At 34.9% G+C, this 17,482-nt stretch overlaps 2 protein-coding genes across 3 annotated transcripts; both read left to right on the forward strand.

Moving 5' to 3' along the window:
- LOC103495365 (inositol 1,3,4-trisphosphate 5/6-kinase 4) lies at window positions 1–13,218 on the forward strand. 2 transcript variants are annotated; one of them, XM_008456891.3, is made up of 12 exons: window positions 1–350; window positions 4,343–4,378; window positions 4,673–4,868; window positions 6,841–6,935; window positions 9,216–9,284; window positions 10,352–10,554; window positions 11,106–11,256; window positions 11,672–11,785; window positions 12,057–12,119; window positions 12,246–12,385; window positions 12,492–12,648; window positions 12,880–13,218. In XM_008456891.3, the coding sequence occupies exons 1-12, from the start codon at window positions 210–212 to the stop codon at window positions 13,021–13,023; spliced, it is 1,509 nt and encodes a 502-aa protein (XP_008455113.2). In that variant the 5' UTR covers window positions 1–209; the 3' UTR covers window positions 13,024–13,218. The 2 variants fall into 2 exon arrangements, with proteins under 2 accessions (XP_008455113.2, XP_008455114.2); XM_008456892.3 differs by having other exon boundaries at window positions 11,705–11,785.
- Window positions 13,219–14,307: 1,089 nt separating this feature from the next.
- On the forward strand, window positions 14,308–16,778 carry LOC103495366 (L-type lectin-domain containing receptor kinase IX.1-like). Its single transcript, XM_008456893.3, has one exon. It carries the CDS (start codon window positions 14,404–14,406, stop codon window positions 16,633–16,635), a length of 2,232 nt encoding a protein of 743 aa, XP_008455115.2. The 5' UTR covers window positions 14,308–14,403; the 3' UTR covers window positions 16,636–16,778.
- The last annotated feature ends 704 nt before the right edge of the window (window positions 16,779–17,482 follow it).

Genomic DNA, 17,482 nt, shown 5'->3' on the forward strand with positions numbered 1-17,482 from the left:
TTAAACCCAAAAGTGCACCGAACATGGCAGGCATCTTTACGGTACACGTACAAGATGTCCCTTCGCGCGCTTGAGCCTCGTCCCCATGAGGCAAATCTGTGGCAGCCATGGATGGGTTGGCGATGAACTGAATCGGAGGGAGTAAATGCCATATGCAATACTAGGGGATTCTGTACCGTTCTCTCTTCCAATTCTCTACACTTTCAGTCATGGTTGGGCAATTGGTAAAGGGAGTAATATTGGATGATTCTGTACTATTTATCAATTCTAATGCCCATAATCCCAACCATTCACTACGACCCAATTCCGATAATCTCCTCCGCCACCTCCGCTATTCCATGTTTCGAACGGTATCTCCCATTTTCCCTCTGCATGCGTGATTTTATCTGGAATCATGTTTGGTTTTTTTTTTTGGTTTTTTTTTTTTGTAAAGTTTGAGTATACAAGTGGGGTTGATGTTCTTCATTTTCCTTATTGTGGTATATAGACACACTTCCCATTTGGCCGTAACTCATGAAATTGAGGATGCTAAGGAAAGAAGACAAATTTAGAATTAATGTTAAACTATTCAGTGTTTTCTCAATACTCTGCGAATCATATATTCATTTGGTTCATACCATGGAAGATATACATTATTTTAAAGTGTAAAGCTGATAGATTGGTGTAGCTGGCTTGCTTGTCTAGAAGGGACAAAAGGAAGTGATAGAGGAAGAATTGTTTTGTAATTTGTACAAACCCTATCCCATCAAATGACCATAGCATTCCCGCGTCATTACCCCTACCTTCAAGAAAAATTGACCTTCAACTGATAACGTCAGCAGTTATTGTCCGATTAAGTCGGTGATCTTCGGCACCAGCCCGTTGATAAAAATTGGGGTGTTTGCTGGGGGAACCTAGTTCGATGTTTAACTGGTGATAAACTGAAGCAATGAGATGAGATTTTGTCTTGGCTTTGGCAGAATTTGCATTTAATCACATGACAAATCAATCAACAGGGAAGTCACCATTTGAGATAGTTTACACTCCAACAAATTACTTTTTTTCTAATAATGATCGCAGTGTTGAAGCAAATCATAACACTTTTTAACTTATCTAACCTTCCTTCTAATACTGATCTTAGTGTTGAAGCAGATCATGTGACCAAGTAGGATGAAGGAAATTCATGAAGAAGTTTGCTCCCATCTCAAGGAATCCAATGCTTAGTAGAATCAGGATGTCAATGCTCACGTAAAGCTTAGACTTTTAATGTTGGTGATGATCTAGTCATAGCCCATTTGAGGAAATCAAGCCAACGCCAGACACCATACCAAGATGACTAGTAAAAAGATTTAGCTCATTTCAGATTTTGGGCTGCCTACAAACTTGACTTTCCCCCTTCTTTGCGCATTACTCCATCATTTAACGTTTCAGACCTCTTTGATCATCATTGACAACTTTTCCTTGGCTGACTAATCTCATGGTCTAGTTTTCCTTTGGGGGAAAGGATTTGATGTAGGATCATCTTGATGTTCTTGACTTCTCTTGACTCTTCTTGTATTACTTCTTGATTTTTTTTTATCTTTATCTAGTAGCTTCGTTTCTTTAAATTCTTGGTCAAGTTCTTGTATCTATGGTGGTTGGGGTCTAATTTACTAACCATCCACCTTCTCAACGAGTTATATCCTTGTATTCTGCCATGTCTATAAATATGGCAGTCTCTTGTACTTTTGGGCATTATTGAATAAAACTTGAGGTATTATTTTTACTTCTTCACTTCACTAACTAGACCACTAACCTTAAAAATTTCTCTGGGCAAGATCACTAAGCCATTAACCACCTTAAATACGTCAATTTATAATAAGCCAAGAAAAAAAAAAGAAAGAAAGAAAGGAAAAAGGCCACTATGCCCCATCAACAGCAACCCTTATGCTAGACAAGTCAATATCGAACTCCTTAAGAAATCAATCCCAAACTGCATAAGCCAGATTTCAACTCGGATGAATATGACCAAGGTCTTCTTGGTTCTTTGGAGAATTAAGATTCCTAGGAAAGTGAGGTACTTGGCAAGTTCTTCATGGTCGTGCAAACATGGTGGATTGGCTGGTTAGGAAATCACTTTAGCTTGTTGGGTCGTTCTGTTAGTCTTATTTGTCAGAAAGGTGGAGGAAGGCTTGGATTATATCCTATGGCAGTGTGAGTATGCTAGCTATGTCTGGGAGTTGTTCTTCTAAATGTTTGATTTCTTGGTGGCTCGTCAGAGGAGTTCCTCAATCCGCCTTGAGGGGAGAAGAGTTGGTTTTAATGTCTGGCTGGAGTATGTGCTATTTTATGGTCTTTGTGGGGTGAGTAGAACAATAGGACTTTTAAAGGTAGGGAAAAGGACTCTAGTGAGACTTGTTCGTGGATCACTTTTCGAAGATAGTCAGAGGATATTGTTGAAGGATCTCTTTAAGGAATATAGTCGGAAGACTTGTTTGTGGATCTCTTTCAAGGAATCTCTTTTTGAAGATAGCCAAAGGATGTTGTTGTATCTTTTGGGTTCTTCATTCTTCAGCTTTTTACTCTCTTCTTTTGGTTGATTACATGATCTTGCTGCATCTCTGTTTTATGTGCATGTGCTCAAGCTTAGTTGGCATTAAAGTTCTTCTGTTAATGCTTGGGTTTGAAAGAGTTAAGCAGTTTATTTATTATAAGTCTCTTCCTTGGATTGCACACTTTGTTTCAACTTGAGTTCAATTCTTTTCAGGTTTGATCCAAATTGATTTTCTCTTTCAGGTTTAATCCTTTTCGTTTTGTTGTATTTGTTTTGGTAGTTTTAGTATTTTAGTTTGGTTTCCTTACCTTGAGCATTAGTCTTTGTTCATTCTATCAATGAAAAACTTTGTTTCCTGTTAAAAAGAAGAAAACTTGTCTGCACTTATAGACCAAGGCAAAGCTAGGGACTTAGGGGAAGAGGGGTTGACTAGACAAAGAACAAAGGATTAAAAAAAAAATTGTCAGTGGGATTAGGACTCCAAATACCCCTTATCTAGGAAAAGATAGTAATTAGACACAAAGGAAAAATTTAGCCAACTAGGACAAGTTTGACCTAGAACTATTCTAGATCGATGGCATGATTGTGGTATTCTTTTTGTGATTTTTACTCGCTTGTTTCGTCTTTCTTGTACTCCTGATATTTCTGTTGCTGAAGCATGGCTCGTAGATTCTGAGACTTGGGGCTTGCACTTTCGACGTAATTTTACTAATTATGAAATTCAGGAATGTGTATCTTTGTTTACTATTTTGTCTTCTATTAGATTCATAAGGTGGTTGATTCTTGGAGATGGCCTACTGACTCCTCATCTACGTTTACCGTGAAATCTATGATTGAGGACTTGATAGGTGCTCTTGAGCCTTCTGAAAAGGGATTTTTATTTGATCATTTGGATGGATCACTTCCAGAAGAAAATTAAAATTTTCTTTGGGAGCTTAGTCATAAAACTATAAACACTGCTAATCGTCTCCTACGTCGTATGCCTTATATGTCTCTTTTTTTTTGTTGGTGTATTATTTGTTGTACTAATGCTGAATCCCTTGCTCAACCTTTTATTCATTGTCCTTTTGCTTGACAATTTTGGGATCTCATTTTAGAGGTTTTTGGTTGGTCTACAGTTTTGTCCAATGACATTTCGTACATCCTGAACTCTCTTATGGTGGCCACCCGTTTAATGGTTGTAAGAAAGTTATTTGGCTGGCTGTCCTTCGGGATTTCTTTTGGACTTCATGGGGCGAGCGTGATAGGCATCTATTTCAAGACTCTTTTTCATTTTTTAGTTCTTTTTTTTACATTGATTTGTCCACGACTTTTTACTGATGCAAAATTGGGCACCCTTTTAAGAACTTTAGCTTATAGGTCTAAGTTGCCAATTGGCGCTCTTTTTGTAATCACCTTTAGGTGCTTGGGGTTTCCCCTTAGTTCATTTTATCAATGAAATTTTTGTTTCTTATAATTGAAAGTAGAGACAAAGAACAAACACAAATTTTACGTGGCGTGGAAACCTTAGTTCAAGTAGAAAAACCATGGTGCAAATCTTTCTTATTATTTTCTTATAAAACTAATGATACATGGGAGCATTAATTTATAGGCAATAGAAGCGTAATTAAAATAATGGAAGATAATTAGGGCAACATAAAAGACTAAAAAACCTTTGGACTCTCAACATACTACAAGCCCACTAATTCTAACACTTACTAAAAAAATGAATGAGACTCCTACATCATAGATTAGAATAATTATAATTTGATCAACTTTTGCTGTATAAAACTCTGTTTTTTATGATATCATTTTAATGTTTGACCTGGCAACTGGTTTTCATTTTGGCAGGGAATTTCTTCCAGGCTGGACTCTTCAGATTGTAAGGTGGATTTCATTTTACTTTGTTTGGAACCCTCGTCCCTAGGCATACTATGAGTTCGCATCACAAGAGGAGAGTGATATGATATGTTGACATAATTCTACATCTAGGAAATTATTGCAACACATAGATAACATTTAAATAGGCTGCTCTCTTTGAAAGAAGAAATCATGTTGCTTGTTGGTAGCTGAATTTCCAGAAGTTCCAATATTTTTTGTTGTTAGCATTTTGATGTCTAAAATGACTCTTCTACTATCCTCTATTATATAGCTCCTGATATAAATATCATATTGTTACAGGATATTATCAAAGAGAAAGCAGAGTCTCACTCAATCGATTGCTTCTCCTTGAGTGCATTTTTGACAGAAGATGATATTAATGAAATCATGCTATCTTGGGGGGACATTCGCAACTCTATCTTGTATGTCATCTCAAGTGAGAAGAAGGACGATATCAATCACCTAATTGATCAGGGGTGGCTTGTTGTTGTTTTGAGTGAGTACAATTGTATTCTTTTTACTCGACATTCATGGTTTCTTACCTTCCTGGGTTTATCTATTAACCATAGACATGGTGTTCTTTCGTGGCTTCTTCTTCCAGAATGAGCTACTATGGGCTCTTTGTTTTTGTGGGTAAATGTAGGATTGAACAGAAGATCTTTGTAATAGAATCGATTCAAAAGGAGATTATTTTAAATCTATAGGAGTGCCAAATTCTTTGGAATTCCCTGAGAAGTTGATTGTAGTCTAGTTCTTTATTTATTTGATACGATAGTCTAGTTCTTGATATGCTTCCAGGCCTTTTTGTTGTTTACATGAATTTAAGTTTCCTTGATAAGTAAATGATGATGACAACTCCTTTTTGGATGAAAAAGCTCACTATTGAAAGAGCTTTTCAGAAGTCGCATGAAGAGAGGAATCAAGTATTTAAAAATAGTGAGTTCCTTGTAATACAAACGGTTAAGGGAGAGAGAGCTTTCTGAAATTAAAGATAGACAGAGAACTTATAAACTTTACTGGTTTGACGAAGGGAAGAGAGAGCTTTCCTTTCTCTCTTTAATCTTCATAATGGAGAGAGGACATTGTTTACCAGGAGATGACCTGTGAAGAAGTATGTTTTCTCTCACTCTCCCCAAAATTAATTCTGTAAAACCTAGTGGAACCGACAAACCGCCCTACCATGCCCCACTTCAGTCTTTCATTTCTTCCTTTCTTTCTATTTCTTTATTATTATTATTATTATTATTATTATTATTATTATTATTATTATTATTATATATACATAAATTTTGTAACTAAAGCATTACCATATTCCTCTTTTTTCTTCTTATTTTCAAAAACTGGTTCATTTTTCTTGATTATTTATTGGTTAGCTGAGATCACATTAAACGTGAAATTTTAAGTTGACCTCTTCTTCTAAAGTTATATGTATATGGCTACATTTATTTTCAAGTGTTAAATATGATAACATATATACATAAATTAAAAATAATTTGGAAACGAAAACGTGTTCCACGATGTTCATCTCCAACATATCTATGTTGCATCATATATATATCCTGTCCTCTGTGTGTCTAGTGTTGGTGCTTCTTAGGCTGGTAAGATCTTCAAGATCTTTAATTTCTTATCACTTTTAAAAAAGTTTAAAGGAGTATATCAAGTCCAACTTCTGTGTGGAGGAACATTTAGAATCAAAGTTAAACTATCATGGAATATGGATTAATGTTGTAAAAACAATTCTTTTAGAGTATTTGGTTTGAAAAGAGCCAATAAGCTTTGAAAGAAAAGTCTTAGATTGGTTTGAAAGATGACATTTGCAAGTGCTACTTGTTGAATCTCTTTCAAATCCTTCTACTTTTTTTTATTTCTTTAATGGGTATTTATAGTTGCTTTGGTCAATGATTGTCTTTGAGTTCTAACAATGAGTTGTTTCTTTATTAAAAAGAAAAAAAAAAAATAGTTGAAAATTAAAAAGGAAGACAAATGGTAGGGCTCCTTGGACGGCCAATCTTTGGATAAATTCTCCATGCGCATTTGATTGTCAACAGCCTTGAATTTCTGTAGTGTGGGTCCCTTGGGTGAGAATTGTTAAGCCAGTAACTAGCAGATGATGAACCATGTCCAAGGCCTTGCATGTTACCATTAAATTCCATGACTGAAATGATGGAAGAACCATACTTGGTAAATTTCTATGGTGTATTTTTCAAGTGGAAGAAACAAAGAAACTGCTGGTCCACATGACCTCCATTGAACTCTCCTGTACTAAAAGTTCTATTTTTCTCGAGCCACATTTTACACAAAATTGGCGAGAAATTATGTTGTTAGTTTAGACTTTAATGTTAGCCATGACATATCCTATAATTAGTTGGGAGAAATGATTGGTTTTTTGTGCTATTGTAGGTTACTCAAACAATATAGTAGAATAACACTTTGGTGTGATGTGGTTGACAATGGTATTTTGCTTTCAGATGTTCAAGATGACAATACATGTGAAAATTTGGGAGCGATTTGTATTAGCAAACTAGAAGAGTTGCCTTTGAGTATTTGTCGCTTAAATAGGAAGGTACTGCCTCTCTTGTCCTTTTGTTACAATAATATTAGATTAATTTTATCATGCTTCTCTATAAAGAAAATGGGAAAATGGGGTTATCATGTCTACGAAGCTTAGGATTATTAGTTCAATATACTTCTTGAAGGTGTAAAAAAGTATGGTACCAACCTTTTTCAGTAATTTACATAGAGCACCGATAAAGGAAATAAATTTAGGTAAAAGTTTGAGGTTTTAATTTTGCATGCAAAAATATAAAATAAACTGATGAAATCGTAAGGATAGCAGTAGAAACCCTATGTAATTTTGTTGATTCAATAAAATTATTGGAGGAGGGAGAATAACCTACTTTTTTGAAGCCGTGTCCAGGCCTGATGTGGCTGCATCAGTACTCTTGCACTACATATATACACATATGTTGGCCATCTTTGAAGTCATATCAGTCAGGCCCCATTAGTTCTCTTGCATTATATCTATCTATCTATCTTGGCCTTCTTTGAAGCCATATCAGAGCTTACGATCAATAGGGGTAAGCGTCAGGGTATAGGTATTCATTGTTCTCGGAGAAGCTTAGGAGTTGAGTTGGGTTGAGGGGTTGAGTTGTGAAGTAGGTTCTTTTACCTCCTGCTTAAGGCTCCCTTTTGGAAAGAATACAAGGCTGTCTCGTTTTTGGAATGTGGTGGTTGATAAGGTTAGGAAAAGATTGGCCTCTTGGAAGAAGAGCGTCTTCTTCAAAGTTGCTAGATTGACGGTTATTCGGTTTGTTCTAAGTGGCATCCCTGTCTACTAATTCTCTCTGTTAAGAACCTTTATTTGGCATGCAAGATTATCGAGACTCTCATACGTAATTTCCTATGGGAAGGGATTGATGAAGGTAAGGGGTAGAACTGGTAAGAGATGAGAAACTGGTGAGAAATCTTAGAAATTGGAAAGTCAAGGACTCCAAACAAAGCCTTATTGGCTTACGTTGGCATCTTTCCCTCGAGCCTAAGACTCGTACAGCCCTGACCCTTTTGAGTGGTTGTCAGGTGCAGTTGTCAAAGGCATCTCCAGTATTTGTGAAAATATACTTCTTATGAGCTGCCCTCTTTTTCTTGCCTTGCGCATTGTGCAGTGAAGGTAGGGAACGACATACCTCTGGGAGAATTAATGGGTGGGGTATACAGTCCTTTGGACTTTATTTCCTTGTCTCTATCACTCGTTCTCCTTCCATTAATGACCCTGATTTTTCTGCTTGATGGAGGATTTAAGATTCCAAAGATGGAGAAGTGCTTTTTTTGGCAAGTTTTATATGGAAGAGTTAACACTTTGGATCGGTTGTTAAAGAAGTTAACCTCGTTTGTGGGGGCTGATTTATTGCATTCTGTGTCAGAAAGTAGAGGACAACCTGGATCATATTAGCCCGCCATAGGGATGCTAGTGATGAATGTGGAGAAGCACGTCTGCAAGATTTGATGAGATTGTTTCTTCCAAATCCAGACTTTTGGCTTCATGTTAGCCCGCCATAGGGATGCTAGTGATATGGGAAGAGTTTATCAGTCTGCTTTTTCCCGAAAATGTGTCAATTTTTATGGCTTGTTGGTGTGCGCTATCTTTTGAGATTTTACAGGTTACTTCCCTCTTGACTTGGATTGTTTCTTCTGGTTTTCTTTAGGAGTCTCAACCCTTTGGAGGGTTTCCCTTGTGAACGCTTTGAGAGGAGCAACATTCCTTGGTTTTAGTTGTAGCAGTTGGATCATGTGATCATGACTTTGTTTCTTGATGATTGTCAAACATCCTACTTGCATCAATGTTATACCACCAACAATTGAAAGTTGGGAGTGTTTCAAAGTGCATTTTGCCTTGAATTATTTTTACTTTTGTGCTTTGAGCATTAGTCTCATTTCATAATCTTGTTTTCGTAAAAAATTGTTTCAATTATGTTGCTAATGGTTATATATATACATATATATATCCATGAGTATCCCAGACAGCTTACACGCACTTTGACTAATCTCACTGGAAACTTGCTTAACCCTACAAAATTTAGTTGTCAAGGAAATTCCTAAAAAGAATTAAATCCTAGGTAGGTGACATCATGAATTGAACCCTTGACTTCTTAGCCATTTATCGAGATTGTCTATTTTTTACCACTAGGCTCATGATGGACATCATGTTAATCTATATGCCTTGGATAGCAATAGATAACTACATATTGTTCATCATTTTGTAGATTTTTTATTTTATTATTATTTTTTCAATCAAATCTAGTATCCTACATCTCTTATCGGCCTCTCCAATTCACTTTGCTAACAGGCAGTTGACTGTAGCATCCTTGTAGTTGGTTACACAATGAAGCTTTCACGTGAACTTGATTTTTCCAAGGTGAGCATTCTTATATATATGTACACACGCATTCTTCTAAGCTGATTTTCTTAGAAAACATATGATTGATCCTTGTATTATCTATTCATTTTCTTAATGAAGAGGCTCGTTTCCTTTGGTGAAAAAAAAATGAAAAAGAAAAGAAAGAAACAATATGGTTGATCCTTTTTATGGTATTGTTTATGTTAATTTTTATTGGTTATTTGGAAAAGTACTTTAGTACAGGTATCACTTACCAGAATATATGTGCTTCATGGGAACTTGGTTTCTCTGTTACTTTGTACCTCTAGAATCACTTTTACTTGCTCTTTTTTAGATTTGAGAATGTGGATTTAACAGTAAAGCTATTAGATGGGTTGATCATCCACCTTTTTTGTCACCATTGTTTACCATTCCCACAGCCCAAACGTTTAGGAAATCAAGCAGTCACCACATTCTGCGGCTCTGTCAAAAAGAGGTCTTCTAATCCTCAAGTCCTAAGTTTCTTGATCACTGACCCAACAGTCAACAATTGAAACATCTTTCTTAATTATAATGGAATAAATATCAGGGCATTTGGTAGCCAAAGGTTCTGCATCACACCATTTGTCCTCCCAGAAACTTGATTTGTCTTCTATTTCCCACCACAAAATCTACAAAGCTGAAAAAATGTTTGTCCTTCATAAAATTGGACCACAGTTGCTATGTTCCTTTTCTTTTAGAAATTTTCGAAGGCCCCCATGATTCATCCCATAGATAGCACAAATAACTTTCTCCACAAGTTTTCCTCCGTGGGTGAATCTCCACAATCACTTAGGCTACATCAGAAATACCCTTGTGCTTCTTCCTTATGTTCGTTTTTTGCAACCTGTAGATTGTCCGTCTGTGCTCGTTTTTAGTTATTGTCATGCTATTAAGTCATTTCTTCCTTTTATAGTTGAAGTTCGATTTTTGATCTAACTTGCATTCTGTTCACAAACAGCTCTGTAACGTTATTTTAGTGCTTGCTAATTCCTTTATTGCCGGACTTCTATGTCTTATTTGTATTCAGTTGGTTTGAAATTTATACATTTCTCTGAATGTTTCAGAGGGGTGCCTTTCCTCTGTGTCCTACTGACAATGGGTTGATTTTCATGCCCCTGACGTTTGATCTACCTTTATCATCTCAATTGTCTGAGGTTGACATGATTCTCCATAAAGCAACAGATGAAATTCTACATGTTGAGCTTAGCAATTTTTCAGACCCCTTTAACAAAATAACCTACTCCAGCAGAATGCAGGAATTGCAGAGGTAACATGAAGATTTCATTGAATCATGTTATTCAATTAAAAAAATACATTTCCTGGAATTATGGTACTTATATTTTATATGAAGTGATGATTTCACATATTAGTTGTGGAAGGTGAACAATATGGGGTTGTCCTTTTTATATCGTAATTTTTCATACATTTTTTGTTTGTTTTCTTAAGAAATAAATCCTAACAATTTGATATACGTGCATTACTTGATTGCATGAAAAAAGTGTATTTTGGGATGGGGTAATGCCGTAATGTCAAGAATGGTTCTAAACATTATTAGGGTACTGAGACTATATTAGTCATTAGCCAAAGTGTTTGTTAGTAGGAGGCAGTCGGTTATAAAAAGAAGAAATGGGAGAGAATGAAGGTAGGCAATAATGGTGGTTTATGTACTTTCAATACAATTTCTAGGCACTAACAAACTCCTGCTGGCATACACTTCAACTCATGACTAATGATCTTTCCCTCCTTAATGATGTTCCTAACAAACTCTTTATCCATAAATGGATCTTTAATTAATTCTTAATTTTTATGCTCCCACAGGTATATTGAAGTCCACCCAGATTTATGCGTAATTGACCCACTTAATAATATAAAACCTGTATTGGATCGGTTGGAAATTCAACAGATTCTTCTCGGGCTGGAGGCTCTCAAACCCAAAGGCTGCATAATCAGGGGTCCTTATTTTCTCAAGGTCTTATTCTTGTCACGTTTCTGTAATATTTGAAGGATTCGAGGATGCTAATCTAATGTGGATGATTCTTACGCTCCTGTCAGAAGAAAAATTAAAATGTTCTGAGTCATTCCTCGGTAGCCTCTTATGTACGATTTACATTAATCATTAAACCTTGGAAATTTTAGAAAAAAAAGAAGTGATTGAGACGTGCATTAAATTTTGTGGATCCATGTTTCGTCACTTGTTTTTTTTAGAAAATCAGCATATGATTGATAATTTGAGGGGTTTGAAAATTCTTACCACAAGAGACCTGGTATTCTGTAATCTCCAAGTAAATGCAAAATGAACTGTTTGTTTGGTCCTGTCCTATGTTGTGTGGAACGTGTGAAGTTTCTTTGTATTAAACTTATGTGAGTGGTGCCTAACTACGCAGGTTGGTAATTTTAACGAGGCTAACATGGTGCAGAAGCTATATGAAGCTAAACTATCTCTTCCTTGTATAGTGAAGCCCCAAGTTGCTTGCGGAGTTTCTGATGCTCACAAAATGGTATTTCTGTGTTTTTTTATGTTTATTTTTTATATGAAATCAACAACTTTCATTAAGAATAAATAAAAGAATACAAGTGCATAAATAAACCATCCCACCAAAACCAACTAAATGAAGGGGCAGCTAAGTAAAATGGTTGGCTATAGAATAGTTACAAAATCGTCTTTATATGTTTCTTCAATTATTAATTTGATTTCTTGTGTTGTAGCAGCAAAATTTTTATAAGAATCATTTGCTTCGCATAATTTTTTTATGATCTGTTATGTGACAGGCAATCATTTTTGATGTTGAAGATCTCAAGAATTTGGATGTTCCTCTTCCAGCTATTATTCAGGTGAGAAATGTCATGAGATCTTTGACGAGTTATCCCTTTGACCTCTGTGTTTGCCTGCTAGCTTATATTCTTCCTGTGGTACATTGATTAAAGACCTGTTGGAAATTGTCGGTGCTGAAACTGCAGGAATACGTGGATCATTCATCAACTCTCTACAAATTTTATTCACTAGGTGAAAAGATTTTTTATGCAGTTAAGAAGTCTACACCAAACAGAAGTATATTGATGAATTTACGCCAAGGTGTTGGACCATTAGTCTTTGACAGGTTGCACTTCTGCTCAATTACTACTTTTTGTAGATATCTATAGTACATCTTTACTTCTTAGGATAATGAAGTGAATATGACATAACATTATTGCTTTTATGCACAGCTTAAGATCTCTGCCCATTGCCAATGAAAGTCGGCATCATTTAGATGGCAAAAGTTCTGATAATAAAAACAAGGACCTCAATTTTGAGCTTGTCCAAAATGCTGCCAATTGGCTTAGGAGAGTACTCAATCTTTCAATATTTGGTTTTGATGTCGTTGTAAGTAATTCTTCTTCTTCTTCTTTGCCTTTATATTGTTCATTTAATATTCTTTTTCCCATCTACCTTATGGGAGAGGGTTTGTTTGTTTATGTTTCATGATTTATGTCCAATCAAGGAAGTTGGCTGTTGGATCTGTCAATGCCTGTTAATATTATTTCTGCTTGTGTTTGTTGGAAGATGATTTGGTTTCTTTTAATGTATTAAAGATTTGGTTGAAATTTTTTTCAGGTTGAAGACAAGAGTGGGGATCATGTAATTGTGGATGTAAATTATCTGCCTTCTTTCAAGGAAGTTCCTGATGACATTGCAATACCTGCTTTCTGGGAAGCCATCAAGAACAAGTATGAAAACAGCAAAAACCCTATCAGTTAAAACTGTTTCTTCTTATCTTGTGAGCAAATTTGTATTTTTAGGGTTATCTAAATAAAAATTTAACTCGTTATGGTTTGAAATTTTAGGATTTTAAGAGAGAACACTATTTGAGTTAAATCTAATCGACTGGTTTGAAATTTTAGGATTTTAGGAGAGAACACTATTCGAGTTAAATCTAATCGACTCTTTTATTCATATAGTTTTTGCAGATAATCATCAAATATTTCGTTAACAACACAACCCTGAAATTGGATTAAATGGAAAAAACAAAAGAATGTATACAATATATAAATTAAGAAAAGAGAGAGAAGTTGGATTAAAAAGAAACGTATATGATATAAGAATTTGCATTTTTAGTCTCTGAGTTTTTAGGTATAAACTTGCCTGGTCTACTCACCTTTTCGTTCTCGTGTTTTTAAGAAATGGAAGTTCGTATGAAGGGATATCATTGACACCTTATTTTAAAAAAAGAATTGGAGGAGAATCGAGGAGGAAGAAAGGTAGAATAGGTCAATCGGAGCAATTGAAGCGAATGAAAAGAGTCAAGGGAGAAGATAGATAATTTTTTTATAGTTTTTTTTTAACATCATATCATCATTTAAATTTTTATATTAAAAAATAATCATAGTAAATAACAAAATTGTTGAAAATATTTACAAAAATGTGAATATTTTTTATTATATTAATAAAACTAATAAATTTAGACATTGACTTATAGATTTGAAATCTTGTGAGATTTTATAAATATTTTTGCAATATTTAAAAATTACTAAAAAGAAATATTTCAAAGATCTTCAATCATATATTATATTTTTAAATTTCGGTTGACGAGGATATAAATTCGGTCGGGCCGGTTCCGTTTTTCGAAAATCTCTTCTTTAAACCAACCGTTAATCTACTTTTCATAGAAACCAACCACTGAATGTCGGTGCATTTAATTCTTTTTGTCGTTTGAATCAGTTTTTCGAGTATTGATGTTCACCCTAATTGTCATTAACACAAAGGATAGAACTACCAGGAATTTAAAGTATATCACTTATATTTAAGTTTCTTAAAAGTTGATCTTTGTATATCTTACACATTTTTAAATTTGGTAGATTTGGATATTTCTTTTGCCTTATTTTTCAATTGTGCATTGACCTCGGTTTTCAAGTCGTTGGTTGAACAAAGAAATTTCCTAAATCCTTTTCCAAAGATTTTCCAAATGGAAGATTTAAAAATATAAAAGTATTTAAAGAAAAAAGGGAAAGAGAAACAAAATTTATAGATCAACAAAGTGATATCAAAGAAGAATAATGTTCGAGACGCGGTAAAATATATATTTTTAATTTCAATTGGAGGGAGTCAAGAATGGCTGCCCATAAGAGAATTAAATAAAGAATGATTTCGCACCCAGAATCCAAAAAGCAATCTTTACTTCATCTCCTTCTCTTGAATCCCCCACGAATTTCTTTTTACCTTTTTTTTTCCATGGCTGCCATAATCTCCATTTCCAGTTTTCTTTTTCCTCTGTTATTCTTCATCAACATCGTATCATTCTTCTCCACACTTAGACTTGCAAATTCTTTAGCTTTCAATTTCACATCTTTCGATTCAAGTAATACCCACATATTCTACGAGAGAGCATTCCCATCCAATAGAACAATCAAGCTCACAGGAGAAAGGGTTAATAAAAACCAAAATTTCACAGGACGAGCAACCTACTTTAAGCCTTTGCATCTTTGGGACAAACCCTCTGGGAGTCTATCAAGTTTTCAAACTCATTTCTCCTTTGCCATTGATTCAGAAGGAGCAGAAAGGTATGGAGATGGGCTTACCTTCTTTTTTGCTCCTAAGAATTCTAGGCTTGATGCTGAGATCTCAAAGGGTAGTGGATTAGGGATTGGGTATAATCCCAGTTTGACAGATTTAACATACAGTTCATTTTTTGCAATTGAGTTTGATATCTTTAGTAATTTCTTTGATCCACCTGAAAAAGTAGAACATGTAGGTATTGATATCAATTCAATGTCTTCGGTTGCTTACTCAATATGGAAATGTGATATTAAGAGAGGGAGGAGGACGGATGTTTGGATTAATTATGATTCTGCTACTTTGAATCTGAGTATTACTTTTACTGGGTACGAGAATAATAAAACTATATTGCAGAAACTTAATCATGATGTAGACTTTAGGTTGACTCTACCTGAATGGGTTATTTTTGGGTTTTCTGCCGCAACTGGAACTTTATATGCAACTCACAACATATATTCTTGGGATTTTGAGTCAACTCTAAATTTGAACTCTGATTCTAATTTGAACTCTGATTCTAATTTGGCCCCAAGTCCGGATCAGGGTAGCAAGGTAGGCCTAGTAGTTGGAGTGGGTGTTGGTGTTGGTGTATTTTTCTTAGTGTGTGGTTTGATTATAGTTTGGATCTTTTTTTGGAAGAAAAGGAAGAAGAGGATGAAAATGAATTTGGAAGAGGATATTGTGTTGGATGATAGTGAGTTTGAAAAGGGTAAAGGACCTCAGAAGTTTTCGTATAACGAATTGGCTCGAGCAACAAATAACTTTTGGGAGGATGAAAAGCTTGGTGAAGGAGGATTTGGTGGCGTTTATAAAGGTTTCTTAAGGGACTTAAATAGCTATGTTGCTGTGAAGAAAGTATCAAAAGGGTCTAGACAGGGAATAAAAGAGTACGCATCTGAGGTGAAAATCATCAGCCAGTTGAGACATAGAAACTTGGTGCAACTCATCGGTTGGTGCCATGAAAGAGGTGAGCTGTTACTGGTTTATGAATTCATGTCAAATGGAAGTTTAGATGCCCATCTTTTTAAAGAAAACAACTTCTTAACATGGGAACATAGATACAAAGTTGCTCAAGGCGTTGCCGCTGCTTTGTTATATCTGCATGAAGAGTGGGAAAAGTGCGTGCTACATCGAGATATAAAGTCAAGTAATGTGATGTTGGATTCAGATTTCAATGCTAAGCTTGGTGATTTTGGGTTGGCTAGGCTAGTGGACCATGCAATAGGCTCACAAACAACAGTTCTTGCTGGCACAATGGGCTACATGGCTCCTGAATGTGCTATAACAGGAAGAGCCAGTAAAGAATCAGATGTCTTCAGCTTTGGGATTGTAGCATTGGAAATTGCTTGTGGAAGAAGACCCTATAACCCCAACGTAGAGGAGGGAAAAATGGTGATGGTAGAGTGGGTTTGGGAGCTTTATGGGCATGGAAGGCTTCTTGAAGCAGCCGACTCGAAACTCCATGGAAGCTTTGAGGATGAACCTGAACAACAACGACAGATTGAGTGTTTGATGGTTGTTGGCCTATGGTGTGCTCATCCAGATATAAATTGTAGACCATCAATAAGACAAGCAATTCATGTGATGAACTTTGAAGCCCCATTACCCGTTCTTCCCTTACAGTTCCCTACACTTGCTTATCATCCTCTTTCAGTGAACAGATCAATTATTTCTTCTTCATTTTCATCAACACAAGATAGTGTTGTTTCTCAAATTGGTAATGGCTTCAACTCTGCTAATGTCTTAACTAGTTCTTCACAGGAGACTACAACTTCTTCAACTTCTTTTTCTGCATCAACTTCACTTTTGGATACACGGTAATTTATCTCTCCAAGTGAGAGAGACACAGGCCTATTTTTTGGTTCTATGTTTGTGAAAAGTTTTGTTGGTTATTTATGTTAATTCCTAGTAATTGTAACCGGACTCTTTATCACAAATTCAATAAGAGAGAATCACTTTTTTTTTTTTTGGTAATTATAATAGGTAACAATTTTTAGAATAATTATTAAGTATGTAGCAATAATTTAAAAAAAGTTGCAAATATAGCAAAGTCTATCAGTGATAAATTTGTCTATCGTTGATGGTTTATCAGTGATAGACCAACATTTGTTACATAGTCTATCAGTGATAGACTTCTATCATTAATAGATTTTGATAAATTTTGCTATATTTGCAATTTTTTTAAAATGTTGCTATATACTTAATTATTTTGAATAAAATTACTACATTTGCAACTATCTCTTTTTTTTTTTTTTTTAATGAAAACTAATTAATGGACCGTTTGGATTTACTTGAGATAAATATGTTTTTAAATAAATTCATTTTTTGTTTAGACTCATTTATGTGACAACTGTTTAAAATACACTCAAAAAAATAGTTTTAAGTAGATTCCAAACATTCTAATCTTTCTCAAAATAATTTAGTTTTTAAATTAAACACTTAGAAAATGTAATCCAAACGCACCATAATTTAATTCTTTTAAATTAACTAGTTAGATTATTGCATAAACGGTAAATATATTTTTAGTTAAATTTAAACGTAAATATATCCAAAATGAAGTTTTAAAAGTAATGAAAGAGATGATGATGTCTTAAACTAATCTATTTGTTATTTTTAAACAAAAGATTAATATTCCATTCCTTTAAAGTATACTTTAGTCACATTTTAT

This window comes from Cucumis melo, chromosome 1 (assembly GCF_025177605.1).
Source record: "Cucumis melo cultivar AY chromosome 1, USDA_Cmelo_AY_1.0, whole genome shotgun sequence".
NCBI lineage: Eukaryota > Viridiplantae > Streptophyta > Magnoliopsida > Cucurbitales > Cucurbitaceae > Cucumis > Cucumis melo.